This window comes from Anas platyrhynchos, chromosome 10, assembly GCF_047663525.1.
Source record: "Anas platyrhynchos isolate ZD024472 breed Pekin duck chromosome 10, IASCAAS_PekinDuck_T2T, whole genome shotgun sequence".
NCBI classification, from domain to species: Eukaryota; Metazoa; Chordata; class Aves; order Anseriformes; family Anatidae; genus Anas; species Anas platyrhynchos.
In genome coordinates, this window is record NC_092596.1 from 9,126,314 (window position 1) to 9,149,287 (window position 22,974).

Consider the following 22,974-nt stretch of genomic DNA (forward strand, 5'->3'; position numbering starts at 1 on the left):
GAAAACCAAAAGAATATATGGAACTGAAGTTAAATTACATCTCTCAAATGGACTCATATTCATCCATCACGTAACTATTTATTTACTTGTAATGTTTAGAAATTCTCTTGAGGAGTAAAGCAAGGTGAAGCATATGCATGTTGTCCATTTCTTTCAATCCACTGTTCCCAGTCTCTGGTATCTTGTGGTTTAACTCTGAAAACAATCCTCCCAGCCCTACGAGAAGGAGCTGTGGCCCTGTAGAAATACCTACAGGCTGCTACTCTGTTCATGGCATGATTTAAGTTCAGGAGTTTACTGGAGTCAAATTCCTTATGCATTCGGCTAGTACAGTACACCCAGGTCTTTGCAAAACCACAGCAAACAATTCCCTCAGTTCAGCTGAACATCCCTTATGCAATTTGCACAGAAAATCGCGGTTTACAGCACTCGTGAACAGGAAGCATTGCTGTATGTCACAAGAGACCTTCATCCAAACTAAAGCTGCCCCATAAAGAAGGAAGGAAATAGGAAAACCTAAGCTGTTTGCTTTCACAGACATATGCATTAAAAACAAAACAAAACAAAACAACACAGAAGAGAATGATGAAAATAACCTGATGTTCTGCTTTGCGCTGGAAATGTTAGACCATCATCTTAAAGCGGGGCATCTGAGTTCAGTTTTAAACCAATTTACTTTGCTTTAAAAATAATATAAACAATAAGGTTATGAGAGACTGAGGTTTTGCAAAACTAAGGTAACAATTTCCTGACAGTAACAAACTGTGTTTTAGAAATTTTTATATTACAACAAAACGTAAAAATTGATAAGAAAAAAATATATATTTGGGGGAAAAAAAAGATACACATTGTGCAGAAAAAATACTTCATGTTCTCCCCAAAGGCAGACACACCATCTGCTCTGGAAAATATACCTACTGTAAGTCTGCACAAACACAAACTCATACCATCCAGTCAATAAATAATTTAATGAGGTTACAGATCCGCAAGAAAACATGACAGCACCCCTTTTCCAGCCTCCAGCCTCACCCCACAGGCACGGCAGAACAATGCACATGAGCCAAACAACTAACCACAGCTGCATCAAAAGGCCACTGGAATGCACAGATCTTCACAGAAGATATTGCTTCAGGCCCAGACACTTGTACACAGTTAATACTTGCTTCTGTGTGAAAAAAAACAACATGCAGTACCTGCAATCAGCCTCTCAGTTATACTTCAGCCAGAACATGCTCCAGGGACCATGCATTTGGGGGAGGGGGAGAGTCCAGACCCACATGTACCAACACATCAAAAGACGGGGATGGTGAAATGAAGAGGAAGGCTGCAGCAAAATACTGCTGCAAGTCTTGAAGATGACACCCACGGAATGCAGCCAGCTCTCAGAACGGAAGTCGCTTCAACTGCTCATATGTGATAAAAAACTGAAGAGGAAGTTAAGGAACTGGGACAGACAACTATATATATAGCAGCTGCACTGAACCTCCCTCATAACCAGGCCGTACCTGACAAGGCAAGGCAGGTAGATCAGCACAGAAAGCCCGTGGGGAAGTCCCTCTTCCAGGCAGCATAAAGTGATCTGTAGAGGTGGAAGAGAGCTGCAGGAGAGCTACCAAGAGGGAAGAGACTGACCCAGAAGCAAGCTGGGCCAGGCTTGCCAAGACCACTGAGAATGGGAGGTGACTCTAACCCCAGACTGGGACTTTCTAAATTTTGAATTCTTTAAAACAAGCTGTATACAAGATTTCAGAGGGCCAGAAGGACCATTACAGCAATCCGGAAGTGCTGATTCTGCAGAGCAGGTCAGCACCTGTCCTAAGGGCAGAAATTCACCAGGCTTTCCCCAAAAAATGGGAGCCAATCCAGAAACTGCTGCACCTCTAGCAGCTCAAGCCAAATGGAAAGTTTAAAGCCAAACACTTGAGAGCACTTACTTTACAGGAAAGTATCCACGCTGCTGCACTGGCAGTCCCTGCACTAACCACCTACAGAGCTTTTAGAAGTAGCAGTCGCCAACAGTGGCATTTTTTGGCACTTGAACCATCTGCAGCCACATCGGTTTACATCTGTCCAAGCAGAACAGGGAGTTCACTTTGGGCTACTGTGAGGAAGACAAAGAGGTACACCGTCAGCGTGTCTGCTCTGAACTTCTACTTACAGCTTGTCCTCCCCTGACTGTCCATGTTCATGGCCTCCCAGCAGCACACTGAAGGATACAATGATGTTCCAGGGACCGAGCCGAAGCCAGTTTGGCCAGAAGCCTTTATAGAGTGCAAAGAATCCCTCGCTCTTCCATGTCTGCGAAGAGAGAGGAGGTATCAGTTATGAGACACAACTTGGGTACAGTCACAGATCCTGCAGAGAGACGAAGGCCCAGGGAGGACTTCTGCTCTGGGAACACCTGGAGTGTTCTTTCAGCAAGTCCACGCATTGTGGATGAATTCATTGTGGCAGGCACTGTAAACATCCTTCACAGAGTGCAATACCCTCAATACAGAACAGCTCCAAGCTTCCTGGCACACTAAGCAGTACGGACACAGCTTTGACTGCTGGGGTACTACGCTCATTACTGGCCTCCACCAAGACTTTGTACCACCGACTGCTACCCTCCAGGCTTGGATGATCAACCAATGTTTGATCCACCTCACTGTCTGCTCATCCAGCCCATATTTCAACAGCTTGAATTTGGCCATTTTCTAAAAAACAGGAATTTGCCCACCTGTTACCTCCTTACCTTCACGAGACCGTCCAGAGTGCCCTTATAGAGCTCCACGCTGCCCACAATTGCTCGCTGGTTCATCATCCGTGTCCGCACCACGTCCACAGGGTTGGAAGCAATGGCCCCAGCCAGCCCACACGTAAAACTGGAACTATACATACACCAAAACATCAGAGAGGAATAGCTGAGTATGGCCAATCTGGCTCAGAAAGGCCGTGACAGAAGCACAAGTGTATCTTTCACTGAATGTTATGATGGGTATTTAGCAATAAACATTAGCTGTACTCTCTGTTCCCACCCAGAAAAAGGAATCACACCACTCTGAGACCCCAGAGAGCTAAGGAAAGTAAAAGCTCAGTTTCGTCTGATTAAGTCCCTGTCAGAGCCCACTGCCAGGTCTGCATTCTGCAGTCCAGCAAGGGTTTCTTCGTGCTGACAAGGTGACACAGACCTGAAGGCAGCCTTCTTGGAAGTGCACATCCTTCTCCCCAGAGCAAACATTTCTTCATGGCAGGGAAGGAGGGAGGAAGACCAAAGACAGCAAGAGGGAGCATGCAGCTGCTAGTCTCCTCCCTGCACATATGGTCTAGTGCTTGTCACCTTCAGCCCACAGCAGGCAAACCCAACAGAAGCACTGCAGCACCTCCAGCTAAAGTGTCCACTAGAAGAATAATAGGAAAATGTAGGTGAAGAAAGATTTTGGGAGGTCTCTAATCCACCCCTTGTTTAGAGCAGGGCTGACTTTAAAACTAGGTCAGGTTGCTCAGGGCCTTCTCTTGGTCAGTTTTGCAAACTTCTGTTTCACAAAACTCTTACAGCAATGGCTGCAAGCTGACATTGTTTGCAGAGATGAGCACCTAGGACTGGAGCAGCTCTTTTAACTGATTGCTACACAACCAAAACTCCTGCCCGATTTGTACCAGGGCAGAGACATGGAACAACAGCATGTCTGGTCATCAGTGAGCTAAATTCAAGCTGTAACTTCACCAAAAGGGTTCATTAGGTTCCTTTCTCTGGGGAGATCTCTCTAGGGACACTTGCTGGGCATCCTGAGCTGCTCCAATCAACACACCAGATCTCTCAGAAGTATTGAGCTTGTTCTTGGCAGCTCCAGAGCACTTGGCTCTACAAACAGATCTCACTCCAAATCCCAGCTTGCTCCTCTGCTCCACACACCTTGCCAAGCCTGGAGAGTCCAGCAGCTGCAGCAAATACTCACACAAAGTGGGCAAAGATTGTATCGCCCATCAGGCCTGATAGAATTAAGTGCTTCTTGGTAATGTCATAGACTGGCAGTTCCACCCCAACCACGATGGCAGCTCTCTGGGCTGTTGGGACGACACCCTGCGGGGCACAAACATCAGTCACAAGCACAGTTTGCTACCAGAAGGCCTGCAGCTAGTGTAACATCTCTTCCCACTCCCCTGTCAGGAGCCTTTCTCTGACAATCTACCCGGAATCCTCCTCACCCTGTCTCACAGCTGCAGCTTTTGAGGTGGACCAGCTCACTGTCTCCCAACATTAACTCCAAAGCTAAGAAGGATTCTTCCATCCTGCACCATGACAGTTTTACTCCAGCTAGATTAACCAGATGTTGCTTCTCTCCTCTCAGCCACTAACACACAGGAATTAGGCTACAATTTACTCATCTTCCCTCACCCAACAGTACCCAGGGGATTCAACACCAAAAGAGATCCTGCACCACAAAACCAGCAGCTGTTTAGAGAACCAGATGGAGTCCTCCCAGGACCAGGTCCTCCTTGCTACATGCCAGCAACTAGATTTCGCTTTGCTAGGACTGTTGATTTAGGAGATGATCGTGTATTACAAAAGTTGCCAGTGGCAGGACATTGATCTGGGAACTGACAAAACAATTACTGGAAAGAACAAGCTTAGGTAAGTGCTATGTTCCATCTGGGAAATAACCTAGCAACCACCTCCTCAGGAAACAGGTAAAAGCACCTACAATTCCACTGAGTACCAGGTCACAGAGAACACAGCAGCAATGCAGAGCTTGGCCATTTCACAGGAACTCTAACCTCACCCGAGTAATTCAGGGAAACCCATGTTATCATGACAAAGCTTCCCAGTCACTGGAAGCAGGAACAACTCTTCAGTGTGCCAAATTATGAGCCACGATCTACCTAGTGGTTATCCCAAACCAGAGAGAAACAAGACTAGCTTGATCAGTGGAATCCAATTTGAATTGGAGCTGTCTCTGCACTGCAACCTGTCTGCAGCACACACCAGCAACAAAGAGGGCTCCGTTTCTTCTCTATTCTGTTTTCCCCTCTTGCGTGTTTGTCTAAAGAGCAGAAATAACCTCAACACAACTATCCATCAGGTGGTGCTCACCCTCCAGAGGCCTCGGGTACCCTCCTGCTGGTAGATATCGATGAAGCTGCCAATCATGCCACCCTGGAATAAACTGCCTTGAGCCTGCATTCGAATCTGAAAGAAATGCACAAGTCAGTGGGACAGCATCAGTGTCTGCTACAAGGGGGACAAGGACAGCAGCTCAACGACTTCCTGGTGGTAAGGAATAATGGGGAAACTTACAGCAGACACTGCTCTCCCACTACCCACACGATCTCTCCCTGCAAACCATGCAGCAGATGAGGGCAGGCAAGCAGCAGGGACAGCAACAAGGTGGAAGGGCAGTGAAAAATTCAAGCAACACAGAGTGACAGGCATGGTCTTTCCCTTCTGAAGGCAGCCCAAGAAGGTTGAGCCACACACGGGAGAAGTATGGGAAAGTTCTCCAGACTCTCTTCACAACAGATAGGGCTGAACTGTATCAGCAAAGCTAAGCACAGTCATCAAAGGGAATGGAGCTGAGAAGGTCTGATGGCTGGCTGCCACCCCACTCACCTTTCCCAGTTAATGTAACACAGCCTGGACCACCTACAGATTTACAGATTTCTTGATTTATTTATTTTTTTAAACAAAAACAAAACTTTTTTATTGGCTCTAGGCTTCTACTCCCATTCTGAACAAGCCCACATTAGCAAAATAATGCCAGTAGTGGCTTAGAGAACATGTCACTGCAGCTGGGAAAGATGCATCTTCACTGGAAAGCAGGAGCACACAGCAAACCAAGGAAGCTGTCTCTGGCCACATATACTTCTTACCTTCAGCACATCTGTTGGATTGGCAAGCGCAGAGGAGATCACCCCTGAAACCACTCCACAGATTACATTGATTAACAACGTTTCATCTGCAACCAAGAAAAGAATGTCAGATTCTGAAGGTCTAAAGGGAAGGTGTATAGATTGTACTGAACAAGCAAGAAGCTCTGGAAAGAACAGAAAAGGTAAGCTCTCAAATCACATGGTGAAGCTGCACAAGCAGAAACTGGCAACTTGTAATCAGATCAAGGCAGAGCTATCCCCACAACTGCCTCAGCTGCCAGAGGTAAAAAGTAGAAGCTGAAACAGCAACACGCTGTCAGAGAGAAGCAGGTCTGACTGATGATTCTAGCTGATCAGACAAGGAAAAGGCCTCTACACATGAAAATTCTAAACAATTATCTGATTTCAGTGCCCAGTGACACATTTCTCACAGTAGAGAACGGCAAGACAGAGGTAGACAGAGTGGGGCAGCTAAACATTTCTGAAGGCAACCTGATACAAATTACTTTTAACCTGGAGCACCAGCCGGCCACGCTCTCAATATGTGGCCGCCTTGAGAAAACAGAGAATAGGTGACCCAGGCAGAGAAAGTTAGATGCAATTAGTCCCAGAGGAGGAAAAAAATAATCTAAGACTTCCAGGCCCAGTATTAGAGTGATAGTTATGTTGGAAGAAGGTATGGCCCTTTGCTGGTACTGACCACCGCACTTTCCAGCGGAGATCAGGCCACTGGCTGCCCCAGGCCTGTAGGAAGACAAATATTCAAACAACAGTACTCACAACTGGAAACGCTGCAACAGTGAGTGAGGAGGGGTGTGCAGCCCTGTGTATGGGTGTACAGCCATACACAGGAAGAGGGTGGGTTGTTGGTTTTTTGTTTTGTTTTGTTTTTGGGAGGGGGGGCTCTGAAACCACAAATCAGAGATAAAGGCTGGGGAAAGTAAAGATCTGTCTGGAGGGGCGGGTGTTTGGCTCAGGGGTCATTTCTGTGACTGTGGGCAGTGCCAAGCACAGTGAGGCTGAAATCTATATTGAAAGCTGTCCTTGCTGTTATTATACAAACAAAAGGTGCAGCAGAAGATGAAAACAACTCCATTTCTTTGACAATTTGTAGCTGGGAGAGGTGGCAGAGAAAGGAAGGAGCCAGAGCACACAGAGCAGAAAGCACACGGCTCCGTGCTGCACCTCCTGCGGGAAGAGACCTGCCTGCACCGACACCGACCTTCCAGGCGATCCACGAACAGCCGCTTCAGGCTCTGGTAAATGCCGATCTTGATGGTGCCGTAGGACGCCTGTCTCAGCAGCGCTGGGGCGATCCTGAGCGGGGGAACAAACGAGACCGGGCTGAAGCGAATTCAGCAGTGTGCTCAGGTGGCCATGAAGGCCAACGGCATCCTGGCTTGTACAAGAAGCAGTGTGGCCAGCAGGGCTAGGGAAGTGATTGTCCCCCTGTACTCGGCTCTGGTGAGGCCGCACCTCGAGTACTGTGTTCAGTTTTGGGCCCCTCGCTACAAGAAGGACATCGAGGTGCTTGAGCGGGTCCAGAGAAGGGCGACGAAGCTGGTGAGGGGCCTGGAGAACAAGTCCTACGAGGAGCGGCTGAGGGAGCTGGGCTTGTTCAGCCTGGAGAAGAGGAGGCTCAGGGGCGACCTTATCGCTCTCTACAGATACCTCAAAGGAGGCTGTCGTGAGGTGGGGGTTGGCCTGTTCTCCCATGTGCCTGGTGACAGGACGAGTGGGAATGGGCTAAAGTTGCGCCAGGGGAGTTTTAGGTTGGATGTTAGGAAGAACTTCTTTACTGAAAGGGTTGTGAGGCATTGGGATGGGCTGCCCAGGGAAGTGGTGGAGTCACCATCACTGGAGGGCTTTAAAAGCCGTTCAGATGTAGAGCTGGGTGATGTGTTTTAGCGGAGGCCTGGTTAGCGCTAGGTCAGGCTGCACGGGGTGATCTCGGAGCTCCCTTTCCACCCAGACGACTCCGGGCCGTGCACGCTGCCCTCGCAGGCCCCACACGCCGGTGCCCCCCCCCCCGCGGCCCCAACCCACCGGAGCCTCCGGTGCCCCGATGCTCGCCCCCACGCCCCCTTCCCGGTGCCCCCCGGCCCCGGGCCCCGCCGCTTACCCCGAGTAGAGGGCGCGGCCGCCCTCCTCGCGGCAGATGCGGAACAGGGCGTGGAACATGCCCCGGTAGCGCACCTCGCGGAACCGCGCGTCGGCGCTCTGCCCCTGCACCTGCAGCCGCGTCTTGGTCAGGTCCACGGGGAAGGTGCCTGCGGGGAGAGCGCCCGTCAGAGAACCGGGAGCGGTACCGGGATCACCGGTACCGGCCACCGAACCGCTCCTCACCGAACTCGGCCACGATGGAGGCGAGCCCGCCGTACACGAAGGGTTTCCAGCTCAGCGCGGACATGGCATGGCCGCGGGCCGCCCCGCCGCCGGAACCGGAGCCGAGAGCGGAACGGGAACGGGAGCGGAGACGGGAACGGGAACGGGCACGGAACGGGAACGGGAACCGCCCCGGCACGGGCGGCGCGCGCAGCCGGCGGCCGGCGCCCCCTGGCGGCACCGGGCTGAGGCCGCGGCCCCGCCGTGCCCCCCCCTTCCCCTTCCCCTTCCCCTTCCCCTTCCCCTTCCCCTTCCCCTTCCCCTTCCCCTTCCCCTTCCCCCATCAGCGGGGCCCGGCCCCCACCGCGCACCCCCCCCCCCCGGAGCCGGCCCCGCTTCTTTGGTGTTCAGGTCGAGTCAGCCTCAATACAGTACGACACACAAAAAAAGCACACCAGGAAATGAGAGTGCTGCTTCAGTTCTCTCTTCTGGTTAACGATCAGTTTTATTAAGAAGAGTTTAAAAAAATAAAGACACAAAAAAAAGCACTCTAACTCAACAGCACGTCTCTTGGGATTCATCACACAAGGAAGAGGCGCTGGGTGCACCCAGGACACACAGGCGGCACCCAGCAGCCTCTCACTGCAGACACCAGGGATGCTCCCACCAGGATGGTGCCGGGCAGTTTGGAGAGCAGCACCCTGCCACCCTCAGCAGCCACCTTTGCTCTGCAGGGTGCCTGCCAGCACAGACAGCAAGGAGACCCCTGTCCGAGAAGTGAAATGAGAGACAAAGTCAAAGCTGTGGGAGGCCAAAACACCAGCTGGGGTATCCACACAGAGGTGTCAGGAAGCCCTGCACAGGTTTTTGTCTAGGCTCAAGGAGCACAGCTGTCTCAAGGGGAGCAGCCATAGCCCTAGGGGGTGCTCACATGAGAGCTCAGTGGTGGCTGGAATCTCTAGTGGAACCCCGCTCCCTGTGCCTGGAATGGGGCTCTCTGGTGCTACTCTCCCGCTGGTCCCTGGATCTGGTCCCCTCAGACTCGTCTCGCCTGCTGCTGTGCCTGTCACTCTTCCTGCCAGTCTCTTCTCTCTCTTCCCGCAAACTGTTTTGTCCCCTGTGTTCCTGGGAGCTCTTTTCTCCTCTTCTCTCCGACTGCCTCTGATGCCTCTGCTCTTCCTCTTCTCGTTGCATCCTGCTCGCATGTTTCCTCTCAGACCCATTCCAGGACTGATGACTCCCACTGGCATATCGTTCATAAGCAGGATCCTCCTTCTCCTTTTTAATCTTGATTCTAGGATGTGCCTCCTCGGCAGACGCTGCCCTCTTCACAGACTGAGAGCTCTGCTTTTGCCTTTCTTGTCTACTCTTCTCTTTATCTGAAACAAAAGATTCATCTTTAGGGGTGGACAGTCTTGCAAGCATTATCTCAGCTCCTCAAGCTCTGCAACCTAGCACCGCAGCACCTTTCCAACTCCACTCCCATTTTGAGTTCCTCCCACCCTTGGCCCAAGCCTCATACTTCACAGCCTCTTTACCCCCCCAGATATCCTATTCTACTGCCAAACTTGACACTTTTCTTCTCCAATGTGAGTCACCCTAAGTCCTTCTTTAACATTTGTCACCTTGTGTTACCTTTAGCTAGGTTGCTCTCATGAATTTGAGCAATTTTTGCAACGCTTAGCATCTACTGTAAATTCTGTTTTCTAAGCAATGTACACACAACAAGAATGTCATTGGATCTGGGTAATTTCCAGAGTTGACAATGATTCTCTTCTATCTTCACTCCCCTTTGCCTCTCTCATTTTCGCGCATCTCTTCAGCTCTGTGCAACATCTTGTCTCCAGCCTTGGTTTTGTGCTTATTTTCTTTCCTCCAACCCACTTATCTCAAACTAGGACTCTACCTGGCTTATACCACCCTCTCCCCCATGCTAAGGCCCCATCCCGTGTCCTCAATCTGTGCAGCACAGTACTGAACTACTGTACTGATAGGGGAATAGGATGCGGTAAAGACAGGTCTCAAACCCAGACGACATAACCGCCTGTCACAGAGACAGCCCAGGTGTGTGACAGAAGCTTCCTCTGCACACTGCAAGCACCAGGCTGATTTCAGAATAACTGACACCCCACCCCACACCAACATCACCATGCCAAATCAGCTCATCCTGGAAGCCAGAAGCCACTTCAGGCCAGAAGCCATTTCAGACACTTATCCCTGATGTTCCCACTGATGCTGCTTCCATGAGCTAAGGGCCCTGGAGACCCATGCAGTCCCACCCATCCACAGTAAAGACTGGCAGGAATACGTTTCACCTTTTTGCTTTTTTGCCGGCACATCATCATCTTCTGACAAAGAATCAGACGACGAATGAGGCGGCGTTTTAACTCCACAGCCTTTTGCGTGGAGAGTTTTTGTGACCTCATCTAAATCATCGGAGTCCTTGGGAGGCCGATAGTTGGCTACGTGGTCCACTCGGATTGTCCTTCCTTTGATCTGCAACGGGAGTCACGTAGTTAGCAAAGCTGTGGACCCACTCCCTGCGCCCTGTGGGACACCAGAGAACCGCAGGGCCAGCTCAAACCACGCGCCAGGAGTAAAAGCAGCCGCATTGCAGGCGGCTTCACTCACCTTGATTCCATTGAAGTTGTCGACAGCGAGAATGGTGCTCCTCTGGTCTTCATAGCACAGGAAGCAGAAGCCTTTGGACTTCCCAGTCTTCTTGTCCCGCACCAGATTGATGTTCACCACCTCCCCGTACCTGAAACACACCGTGAGCGCCCCGAGCAGCCGCACGGGCAGGGCCCCATCGCTGTGGGGCTGGGGCCGAGGCACTTACTGTGAGAACACGCAGATCACATCCCCCTCCGTCAGCTCGTAGGGCAGCCCACCTGCGGGGAGAGCAGTGGCGCTGCGGCACCGGGACGGGCACCGGGACCGGGAGCAGGATCAGGGACCGGGATGGGGACCGGGACCGGGATCTGAGAGCGGCCACAGCCGCCCCCCCTCCCCCTTTCCCCCCCCCCCGCCGCCCGTACCGACGAAGACCCAGGCGCTGTCCTTGTACTCGGCGTGCCACGACACCGCCTCCTGCACGCCCAGCTCCGCCTCCCGCGCGTTCAGCTCGTTGATCAGCTTCACCTTCGTCAGCGGGCTGGGGGCGAGGACACCGTGAGCACCGGGAGTCCCCGGGACCACCCGGCCTTACCCCCGTATCCCCCTCCTTCCGCTCCCCCCCCCCCCCCCCGCCATCATCCCCACAACCTACTTCATGGCGGCGGCGGGGCGCGGGAGCCCGCCCACCCCCGCGCATGCGCGCTCCCGCGGGCCGGGCCGGGCCGTACGGGGCCGGGCTGAGCCGTACCGGGCTGTACCGGGCCGTGCCGGGCCGTGCCGGGCCGCGCAAAGCAAGAGGCGGGGCGCAGTGCAGCCTCACAGACTTTATTGGTAGCAGCGGCGGGGCCGCCCGGCTCAGCACGGGCAGGCGTTTTTACCGTTGGCGTCGCGCGTCAGCTCCAGGCGGTGCCCCCGGCCCGGCCGCCTCTCCACATCGCGGTAGAGCAGCGATTTCTGCGCCTTGAGCCGGCAGGCCAGGCACATGAAGATGGACTCCACGTTCTGGCTCTCCTTAGGGTCCTTGGCTGAGGTCTCGAACAACAGCATGTTGTGAGCGTCAGCGAACTTCAGGGCCATGCTGGACGGCACCTGGATCAGGTCCTTCAAGTCACACTTGTTCCCCACCAGCACCTTGGGGACCAGGGGGGGCACCGCGTGCCCGTTGCACTCCTCGATCCACATCTTGAGGTTGGTGAAGGAAGTCATCTTCGTGACGTCGTAAACGAAGACGACGGCATGCACGTTGCGATAGTAGTGCTCTACCATGCTCTTCCGAAACCTCTCCTGGCCAGCCGTGTCCCACACTTGCACCTAGGAAGCAAAGCACAGTGTTCTTGAGGCACGCACGGAAAGGAGGCTACCAGAGCACCAAGTGCCTGCCTCGAGGCAGGGCTTGCTGCTTCACGAGTACGTTGGTGTGTTTAACTTGCTGCAGAAAGCAGGAGGGCTTCCTGCTGTTCCACCTTTGACAGCCCATCATGGAGCAACAGCACTGAGCCATCTCCAGGACACAGGCAAGGCCAGCACACTGGGAGGGGCAAGTTCTTGTCTAGATGAAGCAGGACTGTTGGATGAGTTACAGGTTTGGGGGCATATGCTGGCAGTGTCCAAGGCTGTGTATGACAGTGCGTATGCTTGTGTAATTCAAACAGTAAGCCTAGCTCATCGAGTAAGAGCGATCACATCAGCACTTTCCTTCACTTTCAGTACTCTCAGACAAGGGCTAGGCTCTACACGGCATATCCCATTTCTCAGTCATTGCAAATGGTCCATTATATTCAAAATAATTGACAGCACCCTTTAATTGTGTGTGCTCTAAGTGAGAAAAATCCCTGTGTGATGACTTACCTGACTGAAACGCCTTGCCAGACAGCCCTCCTCTTCCTAATGCACTTCACCATCATCCCCACCACCAAAACAAATGCCACAAAATGCTTCCCATTTCAGAAACATTTTTGCACCAGATCAGGACATTAGCCCACCTAACCCTATGCCATAAAAAAGAACCCGACAGAATTGCAACAGTACAGAAGAGGCAGGGCAAAGAAAAGAGCAACGTTCCCATGTGGTGCTCTGCCTGGGAATGGATAGTCAAATGAGAATTTAAGGGTTAGGATTAAAGAGCTGTTGAGGTTCCTGGAGAGCGTTGATGGCAAATTCCTGACCCAAGTGGCAGAGGAGACGAGGAGGTGCTCTGCTGGGCCTCATACCAACAAGGAAGGGCTGTCATGGTCAAAGCCATTTCACTGACCATGAGATGGTGGAGCTCAGGATCCCAAGAGGAAGGAGTAGGGCAAAATTTGAGACCACAATGATGAATTTTGAAAAGGAAAGACAGAAGATGGGCCCAAGAAAGCTGGCTAATATTCAAAAAAAGCTGTTCATCCCAGTGAACAGGTAGGCAGGCAAACAGGCCTAGAGGCATTGCTAGACAAGGTAAGAGCAGTGGATATTGTCTATGTGCACTTTCAATAAAGGCTTTCAACACTTGTCTGCCATAAGATACTCACAGAGAAGCTGATGAAGTCTGGCTGGATGAGCAGTGGGGTGGATCAAACACTGGCTGATCATCCAGGCCTGGAGGGTAGCAGTCGGTGGTACAAAGTCTTGGTGGAGGCCAGTAATGAACGTAGTACCCCAGCGGTCAAAACTGTGTCCATTCCCGTTCAACATTTTTGTTAATGGTCTGGGTGAGGAGGCAGACTGCACCCTCAGTAAATTTGCAAACAACATGAAAGTGGGGCATGGGGCTGATTCACCAGAGGGCTGTGCTGCCCTCCAGAGGGATCTGGACAGGCTAGAGAAACGGGCTGACAGGAACCCTCTGAAGGTCAGCAAGGAGAGGTGCAGAGTCCTGGTCTTGGGGAGGAACAACCCCAGGACATGCTGGGGGCTGCCCAGCTGGGGAGCAGCCTTGAAGAAAAGGACCTGGGTGTACAGGTGGACACCAGCTTGAACATGAGCCAACAGCGTGCCCTTGCCACAAAGAAGGATAATGGTGTCCTGGGCTGTGCCAGGCAAAGTATCGCCAGCAGGTTGAGGAAAGTGATCCTTCCCCTCTATTCAGCACTGTTGGGGTGGCATCTGGAGTACTGTGTCCAGTTCTGAGTTCCCCAGTGCAAGAGAGACATGGAAATGAAAAGGGCCTTCAAAATGATAAAGAGGTTGGAACAGCTCTTGTATCAGAAACTAAGAGAGCTGGGGCTGTTCAGCATGGAGAAGAGAAGGCCCAGGGCACATCTCACCAGTGTTATAAATATGTATATATAAAAATGTGATAAATCAATCTTATCAATATGTATAAATACCTGGACAGAGTGTGCAAAGAAGCAGCCTGGCTCTTTCAGCATTGCCCAGCAACAGCAGAAGTTCCTTCTAAACCTCAGGAAGCACTTCTTTACTGTGTGGGTGACAGAGCACTGGAGCAGGTTGCCCAGAGAGGTTACAGAGTCTCCCTCCTTAGAGATCTTAAACAGCCACCTGGACATGGTGCTGGGCAGCCTGCTCTGGGTGGTCTTCCTTGAGCAGGGGGATTGGACCAGATGGCTTCCAGAGGTCCCTTCCAACCTGCACCCTGCTCTTCTGTAAGAACTTCTGTAAGCTGCAAGCTGGCAATTTCTAAATTACTGTGATTTACCTGAACCACCCTTAATTGTGACAGTGCCTGCCCCACAATCTTTCAGAGAGTAAAAATGTTGGCAACAAAGAGATACCTCTCATTCATCTCCATGCCACTTTATCCCAGGCTGTTTAGTTCTGAGCAGAGCAGCAGCAGGAGCCCCATGCCTCTTGTCCCCAAGGTGCTTGCTGGGAACAAGTGGGACTTAAAGGAACTCATCCCACCTCCCCATTTGGATACACGGTCCTAGGGGAAGGGCAATTTGCTGCCCTGCCTCCCAGTCCTGCTTGCTGGAGCAGAAGTAATATCCAAAGGTAGAAAGCATGGCAATATTTTCAAGCTAGTGACCATAGGACAGCTTCATGCCAGCCTGCACTACAGCTTGTAACACAGAAAGGGGGCACTGGATGGAGCTGGGCAAGGCACGAGGGGGAAATGAACACCTTTCGTCTTAAAGAGAGGAAAAAATCATGGTCAGTTTAAAAGCACAACTAAAGTTGTCATCCAACATTAGCTCTACATTCACTGTGATCAGCCCCTCAACTTTTGATTCTCCATCTGTCTGCAAAATATAGCAGTATGGGCTTCTTCCAGGAGTCAGTCTTTCACACAGACTGCTGCTTGTGCTGATCCACCTAACCAGGTAGGCCAAGATCTGCTGCAAACTGTGCTTCCCAAGCTGTTTCCTACCCACTGCTCGTTGATCTGCAGATCTCCTCAGCTCTGAGCTAATGCATTTCTTTACTGTTGCTGGTGTACATACAGCAAATTAGTTCTATTTTAGTTCCCTTGAAACTGCATCCTCCAATTGCCTGCTAACATTCCTGTGCATTAACATCGGAGCTGTCAGGCCCGCTGCAACCAGCTAGTGCAAGCTCCTGGCTTTCCAGCAAGCCTCTAGCCAGCCTACAGCCATATGCTCTCGTGGTTTCTGTGCGAGCTGTGCTCCGGTTTCTGCACACAGCTCCTTCCTCCAGCTCCCTACAGCTTCACCCCTTTGCTGCTGTGGTCGAGCCTCTGAAGCCGGGGCCGGCCTGGCGCTGTGAGGACCCCGTTACACCAGATGCTTGCAGCGTCTCGCTCCGAGCTATTGTCTCAGCCCCCCTGCAGACTCAAGCAAACAGCATATAAATAGCAAAAAAAAAAAAAAGCAACGTGGCTATTTATTAACAGCAGCGGCGTGTTGGGAGGACATCTCCACAGCAAGGGGAGGAAAAACCTTCCCGTTGCCCTCCCTCAGGACGGAATGGGAACGGGAGAGCCCCGAGGGGTGTCCGGCAGGCACAGATTCGGCCCCGTGACAGGGAGCGGGGCCGCCGCCAGCCCCGGCTGCGGGTGCGCTGCGGGTGCGGTGCGGGTGCGGGTGCCGCCGCGGCCCACCTTGATGCGCTCGCCCTCGATCTCCACCGTCTTCTCGCGGAAGTCCACGCCGATGGTGGCCTCGGTCTTGTCGGGGAAGGTGCCCCCGCAGAAGCGGAAGGTCAGGCACGTCTTGCCCACGTTGGAGTCGCCGATCACGATGATCTTGAAGATGCGGGTCTGCACGTACGGCTCCAGCGACGAGTCGGGGCCCGGCGGCCGCCCGCCGCCGCCGCCCGCCGCCATCCCTCACCGCCTCATGGGGCCGCCCCGCGCCGCCCCGCTCCTCACACAAAGGCTGCGGCTGCGGCGGGCGGAGCGGGATCAGGTGGTCGGTGCGGCCGGGGGGCGGCGGCACCGAGCGGCGGCACCGAGCGCCAGCGCTGAGGCGGCTCCGCCCCGCGTCAAGGGCGCCGAGCGGAGCCCGTGAGGCGAGCCCGTGAGGCGAGCCCGTGAGGCGAGCCCGTGAGGCGAGCCCGTGAGGCGAGCCCGTGAGGCGAGCCCGTGAGGCGAGCCCGTGAGGCGAGCCCGTGAGGCGAGCCCGTGAGGCGAGCCCGTGAGGCGAGCCCGTGAGGCGAGCCCGTGAGGCGAGCCCGTGAGGCGAGCCCGTGAGGCGATGGGGACGGGGTCTCGCTTTTCCCTGTCCTCCACGGTTTTTCTGCCTGTGCTCTGTGCAAAAAAACAAAACACAAGAGCAATGCGAGGGGGAAGCAGCCAGCGCTGGCCTGATCTGTCTGCAGGGACCCACGGTGCTCTGAGGGGAGAGGGAGGGTACGCCTGCTGCCTCATAACGCAGCCCAGACACCTCCAGAAGAGGTCAGAGCCTGGTAAAATTGGCCCAGGACACGAGTCTGCTGCAGCAGAGGTACTTGGTGAGAAGTGAAGGAGCCAAAAGCTGGGACAGATTTCAGTCAGACATCAGCTGATCGAAGGTTTTGGCCCATAAAGGAAATTCAGCTGATGGACTCAACAGTTGGAGTACACCCCAGAGGTGTCGTCAGGAAACCATTTCTGATTACCTCCAGACATTTCAGCCCTGGCCTAGCCAAAAACCTCCAGGGCAAAGTCAAGGGGACACCAAGACATCAGCTCCCCGTGTGAGCAGAGACAGTCATTGCCGAGAGTGCCCACGGAAAGAGCCCTTTCTCAGGGACACTAATCCTCCTACAGATTCAGTCTGAACACTGGCCTGCTCTCAGCAGCATGTGGCTACTGGAAATACACATCACAGCTCTGTAACAGCATCAGTCTGAATGGGAGATCATGACCAAATAACCCCTTTCTGGACTAGGTGGTCATATCTGCCAATAGCCTTAGGGTCTGAAGGTAAAGGGTTGTTTCTAGTTGTCATTTGCCATCTCTACTCCTGCAGGAGGTCTGGCATTCCTGCCATCTGCGTCCCAGGTTATTTGCCTTGTAAAGATACATGTAGGAAAGAAGGCTCTCTAATGGAGCCTCAAGGCAGTGCACAGAGCGTGCCCTGTTTTAAGGGGTATTTTGCCTCAACCCATTTTTATGTCCCTTAAAGTACACCAGGAAACAAAGCAGCAATATTCAAACCCTAGGCAGTGCCTTCAGTTTATTCGCTGCTACCAACTGCACTGCTTAGGTGTACCCCCAAGATGTTACCCCAGAAACCTTCCTAGCTGTCAGCCCAGCTGATACAGCTAGTTTGAGTGTGTCTGCTTCCCCATTGTATCAGATTTACGTCGCAAGGCTTTGGTAGTGGGGGGGCTGCAGGAGTAACCTTTGGGAGAAGACTCCAGAAACTGCCCCATGTCAGCTAAGAGCCAGCTCCAGTCATCTCCAAATGGACCCACCGCTGCCCAGAGCCAAGCAAATATGTGACATCGTGTGTGCCTCTGTGACAGCAGATTTAAGAAAGGGAAAAAAAAAAAAAAAAAAAAAAACAAAAAAAACTGCTGCACCACAGCAGCTGGGAGAGAGGAGTGAGAAACAGCCCTGCAAAATACCAAGGTGAATGCAGCAGGAGGCGCTCCAGGCACTGGAGCAGAAGTTGCCCTCTACAGCCTGTGGAGGGCCCTGGTGGAGCAGGCTGTCCCCCTGCAGCCCATGGGTCCCACATGGAGATCTCCACGCTGCAGCCCGTGGAGGAGCCCCCGGTGGAGCAGGTGGATGTGGCCTAGAGGAGGCCCCTGTGAAGCCCCACCTGTACTGCATCCAGGCTTGGGGTCCCCAGCACAAGAAAAATGTGAACCTGTTAGAGTGAGTCCAGAGGGCTACAAAGATAATTAGAGGGTTGGAGCACCTCTTCTACGAATAAAGGCTGAGAGCTGGGGATGTTCAGCCTGGAGAATGCTCCAAGACCTCACTGAGGCCTTTCAATACTCAGCAGGGTCCTATAAAAAGGATGGGTAAGGACTCTTTACTGAGGCAGGTAATTATAGGACAAGGGAGAATGGTCTTAAACTAGAAGGGGATAGATTCAGATTAGACATTAAGAGGAAATTCTTCACTGTAAGGTTAGTGAGGCACTGGAACAGGTTGCCAAGAGAAGCTGTGGATACCCCATCCCTGGAAGTGTTCAAGGTCAGGCTGGACAGGGCATTGGCGTACCTGACCTAGTGAGTGGCACCCCTGCCTGTGGCAGGGAGGTTGGAATTAGATGATCTTTCAGGTCCCTTCCAATTAGGGCCATTCTGTGATTCTACAAAGTGAGTGACTGAAAGAGTGGCATAGACAAAGTGTTCAGGACTGACCACAGCTCCCTTTCCCCTGTGCCATTTGGGGGGAGGTAGAAGAGGGTGGATGGGAGGAAGGCGTTTTTAGTTTATCCCTCTGCTGAGTGTTTTGCCTGTGACGATAATTGTTGAGTGATCTCCATCTCCTTATCTCAACCCTTGAGCCCTTTTCATACTTCTTCCCCCTTTCCCTTTGAGAAGGGAGAGTGAGAGCACGGTTATGGTGGAGCTCAGCTGCCCAGCTGCGTACAACCACACCAGTTCAGGCAGATGCCTCTGGCAATCACCTACGCAGGACGAGAGGGGGGCAGCGCAGCCCTGCTCAGTTTTGTTTTATCTAATTTGCATTACCACCAAGAGATGGGAGGGACACGCTCCAATAAAGATCACATTTTCTGGGCATTCCTGGAGGCTGTTATTTACAAAAGCTATTTGTGAGAGACTATAGCCTCTTGTTCTCTATCTGACGCTGACTTGACTTCTCGAGTCTGTGAAATAAGACACCAGTGTCAGGTCCAAGCTGTCTCCCCTCAAAGGGACACGGCTTCCCATTGTAACGTGGAAGAAACGTCAAATTTGAGAGACCTCTCTCTTCTGGCTCAACAGCCAGCCTGGAAAGCAACTTGTCTGCAGTGCATGGGATCACTGGCTGCAGGAGAGTCCCAAAGACCCGCAGGCATTCCAGTGTAACGTGGATGATGGTGTCAAGCCACAGCTTCTCTGCAGGGTGATTTCTGTTGAGTTTCCAAGGCCTGTGTCTCTGGAAGAAACCATTTGTCTGCCTTACACACAGGGCAATGCATTCTAAAGCCTTGTAGATCTGGAAATCTTCAAAATAGCTAGCCACCTGCAGCGGCAGAGAAGCCACAGACACCACAAACTCATAGTCTTCAGCAGAAGCCCTACCCAAGGCTTTTGTCTCCCTGTAATCCAAGATCTTTGGGAAACAAGACTCTGAGAAATAAGGGTAAGTGTTGCTGGGGTTAATGCTAAGGGCTGTTGACCGATTCAGAAGTCCCCCAAGCGCATCTGCCAGTTCTGAATTCAGTACCTTAACAACCTTCTCATCATAATAGTCACAATCCCGCTCGGGTACACCCTGCCTTAGCAGGAAGTACCGAAATCCATCTACCGTGTACTGTCCAATGCAAGCAGAAGGGTCGATCACGTTGCCCAGGCTTTTGGACATCTTCTGCCCATGGACAGTCCAATGGGAGTGCACAAGAATTTGCTCGGGGGGTGGCAGCCCCGCTGCCATCAGCAGCGCTGGCCAGTAGACAGCGTGGAACTTGAGGATGTCCTTGCCCACGATGTGGTGAGCAGCGGGCCACCACTCGCCATGCGTCTCAGGGTAGCCCACGACACTCAGGTAGTTCACCAAGGCATCTACCCACACATAAATGGTTTGTGTGGAGTCACCGGGGACAGGGATACCCCACTGCAACCGGCTTCTCTCACGAGAGACAGACAAGTCTGGCAAGTCGTCTCCCAGCCAGTGAAGCACGCGCTGGTAGAAAGGGTCGGGAAAAATGGCACGGGGATTGTCACGGAGCCACTTCTGCAATGGGTCCTGGAATGCAGAGAGCCTGAACATGTAGTTCTCCTCTTTGGTCCAGTGCACCTGAAAAAACAGGAGAGAAAAGAATTACAGTCCAAATACGCTGCAAATGGTTTTACAATTTGCACACAGCACTCTCAGCGTGGATTTTGTCACATGCTCCCTTTGTGTTTGGGTGTGCTCCCCACCACGTAAAGCCCTGGTATAGTTCTATGCCTAGAGGGACCTCCTCTCCAAAGACACCACCTCCCGAGGTTCCCCATAGCAACACCCAAGAACTGAGGCATCCGGGACTCTGCTTTGAAGGATCCTCATGCCCCCAGGGAAGGAATACCTTTCTACAAGCTGTGTTTGTGTGTCATCAGGCAAGAATAATGGAGACAAGAATATACTTTCTTAGAAATGTAGTTTTGCAATTATGGTAGAAAATCATAAAAAGACAAAATAATATTCCTTGTGAGTGCCCTTTCTTTTCTCTTAGGTGTTTCTACTCTTTTTCCTCCATTTAAGATTTAATGCATTTTAGTTGCCAACTTTAGCCTATAATTATGTTTAAGTACTGACAGCTCCTCTCTCACAGATTTAAATTATGTAACATAGCTGAAACAATGACAACTTTGTCGGTACCTAAGATACAAGTGAATTGTGTAAAGATACTCAAGAGATCTGTGGGAAGGTCAGGATTCTTAGTTTTTAAAGCTGACTAAGGCTCTAAAATAAGACAGCATCATGCAGGAGAGTTTGATTTTTCTAGCACTGAATCCAACGATTTTTGGCTGAGCCAGAAAGTGCCTCACTCTCAATACAACCAATAAAGAACACATCACCCCTCAAGTTGAGAGACTAAGGAGTAATTACACTTAGTGTTATGTTGCACTTCAGTTTATCTAATTTCAGTCTGTAGCTGCTACTACCTTTGTTTACTTGATTAAAAGGTTACCCCAAAAGACATATTATTCCCTGCATAAATTATAAACAAGTTACACAAACTTTTGTGATTTTTTTTTTTTAATTCTGAATTCTTTATAATTTTCCATAAGCTTCTTCAACTCTGGGGTATCAGCTCTCAGCACTGTGCACAGAGCTGATATTCCCTGTTGTCTTCCATCCAGCCCTGGTCTGAAGAGCACGGGGTAGTTCAGCCTCCTGCTTCCAGCAGTCACCTGTGCATCCTGAAAACCTCCACAGATGAAGGTCACAGAACCTTCCCGGGCAGCCTGTTCTACTGTCCTCATGGGGAAAAAGCTTCTCCTTAAACCCAGTCTGAACCTCTGGTTTCAGCCTATGACCATTCTCTCCCACTCCCCTGTCATGTACCACTGGAAGAACCTGGCTCCATCCCCTTGATGATCCCTTCATAGGTACAGGGAGCTTGTTCTCAGGGTGTGGAAGCCTGCTGCCTGTATTTTAGTTCTAAGAAATGATTTACTTGCCTGAAAATTCATTCTCCCTCCTGGCCCCAACTACGTTAGGTGCTTTAACAAGAGATTATTTCATAACATACCCCTTTCTGTGTGAACCAATGCTCACATGCCCCAATCTAGTACAAATATCAGAGAAGCATAACCTCCACTTAGCTCTGAAGCATGATTATCTGCCACAATTGTATTAAATCATGTTCCTGATATCTTATAGAAATCGTAGTGGCAGAGAGACTCTAAGTCAGGTCCCATACTCCTGGCTGCACCATTCCATTGTGAGACTAGACCACAGGCAGGTACTCTTATTGTGTTTTATTTAGGTCCAAACCCTGTGTAATGACACATGACTAATTAAAAATATCTAGAGGCCAAATGAAACTGCCTCACTAACTAGGTCATCTGAAAATCTGGGCAGCCAACAAACAGCTCAGTTATAAACAGCTTTATCCTTCCTCACATCTAACATCTTTCATCACCGCTTTAAAACATTGTTTCCAAGCCAATGGCCTGTGAAACTCAGTAGCGGGTGAATCCACATGCCTGCCACATGGCTGAAATTTAAAATTCACTTGGGGTTTAGAATCCCATTGGCATCTCTCCCTTATGCAGCCATACACAGCTATAAGACGCAGCAGAGAGACATTCTTTGAGGCATAGGCAAATTTCAACTGACAAAGCCCACAGGAAGCACTAAACGTCCTCAGATTTTCCTAGAACTAAGTACCAGCCAGTTACACAGTGCTTATGCAGATGTGCTATGGTTACCTCATGGCCAGTCTCCGAAGACACCTTGTACGTGCGCCCCTGGCTGTCCGTACGCTCGGCGAGCTGGCTCTCGGGCAGGAAGCACTCATCTGGAGTGCAGTACCAGCCCTCGTAAGACCCTTTGTAGAGCGCCCCACGCTCCTGCAGGGCACCCCAGAAGTGACACACGGCTCGCTGGTGGTGGGGCTCGCTGGTGCGGATGAAATCCGTGAAGGAGACCGCTGCCTGGGTCAAGGCCTGGCGGAACAGAGCCGAAACGCGGGCGCAGAGCTCCGGGGGCGACGTCCCTGCCGCAGCCGCGGCCTGCTGGATCTTCAGCCCGTGCTCGTCGGTACCTGAAACGCCACAGGGGACACACACGGGGTAAGGGGGGGGGGAGCCGCGGTGACCAGGCACCTCAGGAGAGCACCGTGAGGAACCCCGTGAGGAGCCGGCAGCGCCCAGCAGCGGGAGGTTAGGGCCGGGGCTCACCTGTGGAGAAGCGGCCGGGCCCGGCGCCGCGAAGCCCTCGCTGGCGGTGCAGCGCGTCGGCCAGCAGCGCGGAATAGAGGTGCCCGAGGTGCGGAGGCCCGTTGGCGTAGAAGATGGGCGTCGACAGCAGCAGGCGGCGGCCGGGCCCTGAGGCAGAGGCGGAGGAGGAAGAGGAGGAGCAGTGGCGGCGGAGCGGCGGCTGCGGGCCGCTGAGGCAGCAGCGGAGCGGCCGCAACATGGCGGCGGCGGCGCGGAGCGGGAGCGCGGGAAGGGGGGGGGCGGCGGCCG

The 22,974-nt window shown here is 52.2% G+C and overlaps 4 protein-coding genes across 7 annotated transcripts; all 4 read right to left on the minus strand.

Moving 5' to 3' along the window:
* Positions 1 to 58: 58 nt before the first annotated feature.
* SLC25A14 (solute carrier family 25 member 14) lies at positions 59 to 8,393 on the minus strand. Of its 4 annotated transcripts, XR_005268131.2 has the most exons (10): positions 8,197 to 8,388; positions 7,973 to 8,120; positions 7,073 to 7,167; positions 5,851 to 5,936; positions 5,075 to 5,170; positions 3,939 to 4,063; positions 2,735 to 2,870; positions 2,218 to 2,298; positions 1,278 to 1,424; positions 950 to 1,165 (listed from the first exon to the last, which is right to left on the minus strand). XR_005268131.2 is itself a non-coding variant. In XM_038184084.2 (9 exons), exons 1-9 carry the CDS (start codon positions 8,258 to 8,260, stop codon positions 1,383 to 1,385), a joined length of 873 nt encoding a protein of 290 aa, XP_038040012.1. In that variant the 5' UTR covers positions 8,261 to 8,387; the 3' UTR covers positions 59 to 1,382. The 4 variants fall into 4 exon arrangements, 2 of the variants coding, with proteins under 2 accessions (XP_038040012.1, XP_071899035.1); XM_038184084.2 differs by having other exon boundaries at positions 59 to 1,424; positions 8,197 to 8,387; XM_072042934.1 differs by lacking the exon at positions 1,278 to 1,424 and having other exon boundaries at positions 2,159 to 2,298; positions 8,197 to 8,393.
* Positions 8,394 to 8,649: 256 nt separating this feature from the next.
* RBMX2 (RNA binding motif protein X-linked 2) lies at positions 8,650 to 11,596 on the minus strand. Its single transcript, XM_027464885.3, has 6 exons — positions 11,444 to 11,596; positions 11,214 to 11,329; positions 11,015 to 11,066; positions 10,807 to 10,936; positions 10,491 to 10,671; positions 8,650 to 9,554 (listed from the first exon to the last, which is right to left on the minus strand). Exons 1-6 carry the CDS (start codon positions 11,446 to 11,448, stop codon positions 9,115 to 9,117), a joined length of 924 nt encoding a protein of 307 aa, XP_027320686.3. The 5' UTR covers positions 11,449 to 11,596; the 3' UTR covers positions 8,650 to 9,114.
* Positions 11,597 to 11,646: 50 nt separating this feature from the next.
* Positions 11,647 to 16,186, minus strand: RAB33A (RAB33A, member RAS oncogene family). Its single transcript, XM_038184357.2, has 2 exons — positions 15,791 to 16,186; positions 11,647 to 12,102 (listed from the first exon to the last, which is right to left on the minus strand). The coding sequence occupies exons 1-2, from the start codon at positions 16,013 to 16,015 to the stop codon at positions 11,647 to 11,649; spliced, it is 681 nt and encodes a 226-aa protein (XP_038040285.1). The 5' UTR covers positions 16,016 to 16,186.
* A 1,136-nt stretch (positions 16,187 to 17,322) lies between these two features.
* Positions 17,323 to 22,973, minus strand: MARS2 (methionyl-tRNA synthetase 2, mitochondrial). The gene is made up of 3 exons (XM_027464884.3): positions 22,687 to 22,973; positions 22,216 to 22,550; positions 17,323 to 20,092 (listed from the first exon to the last, which is right to left on the minus strand). Exons 1-3 carry the CDS (start codon positions 22,922 to 22,924, stop codon positions 18,914 to 18,916), a joined length of 1,752 nt encoding a protein of 583 aa, XP_027320685.2. The 5' UTR covers positions 22,925 to 22,973; the 3' UTR covers positions 17,323 to 18,913.
* Between the last annotated feature and the right edge of the window lies 1 nt (position 22,974).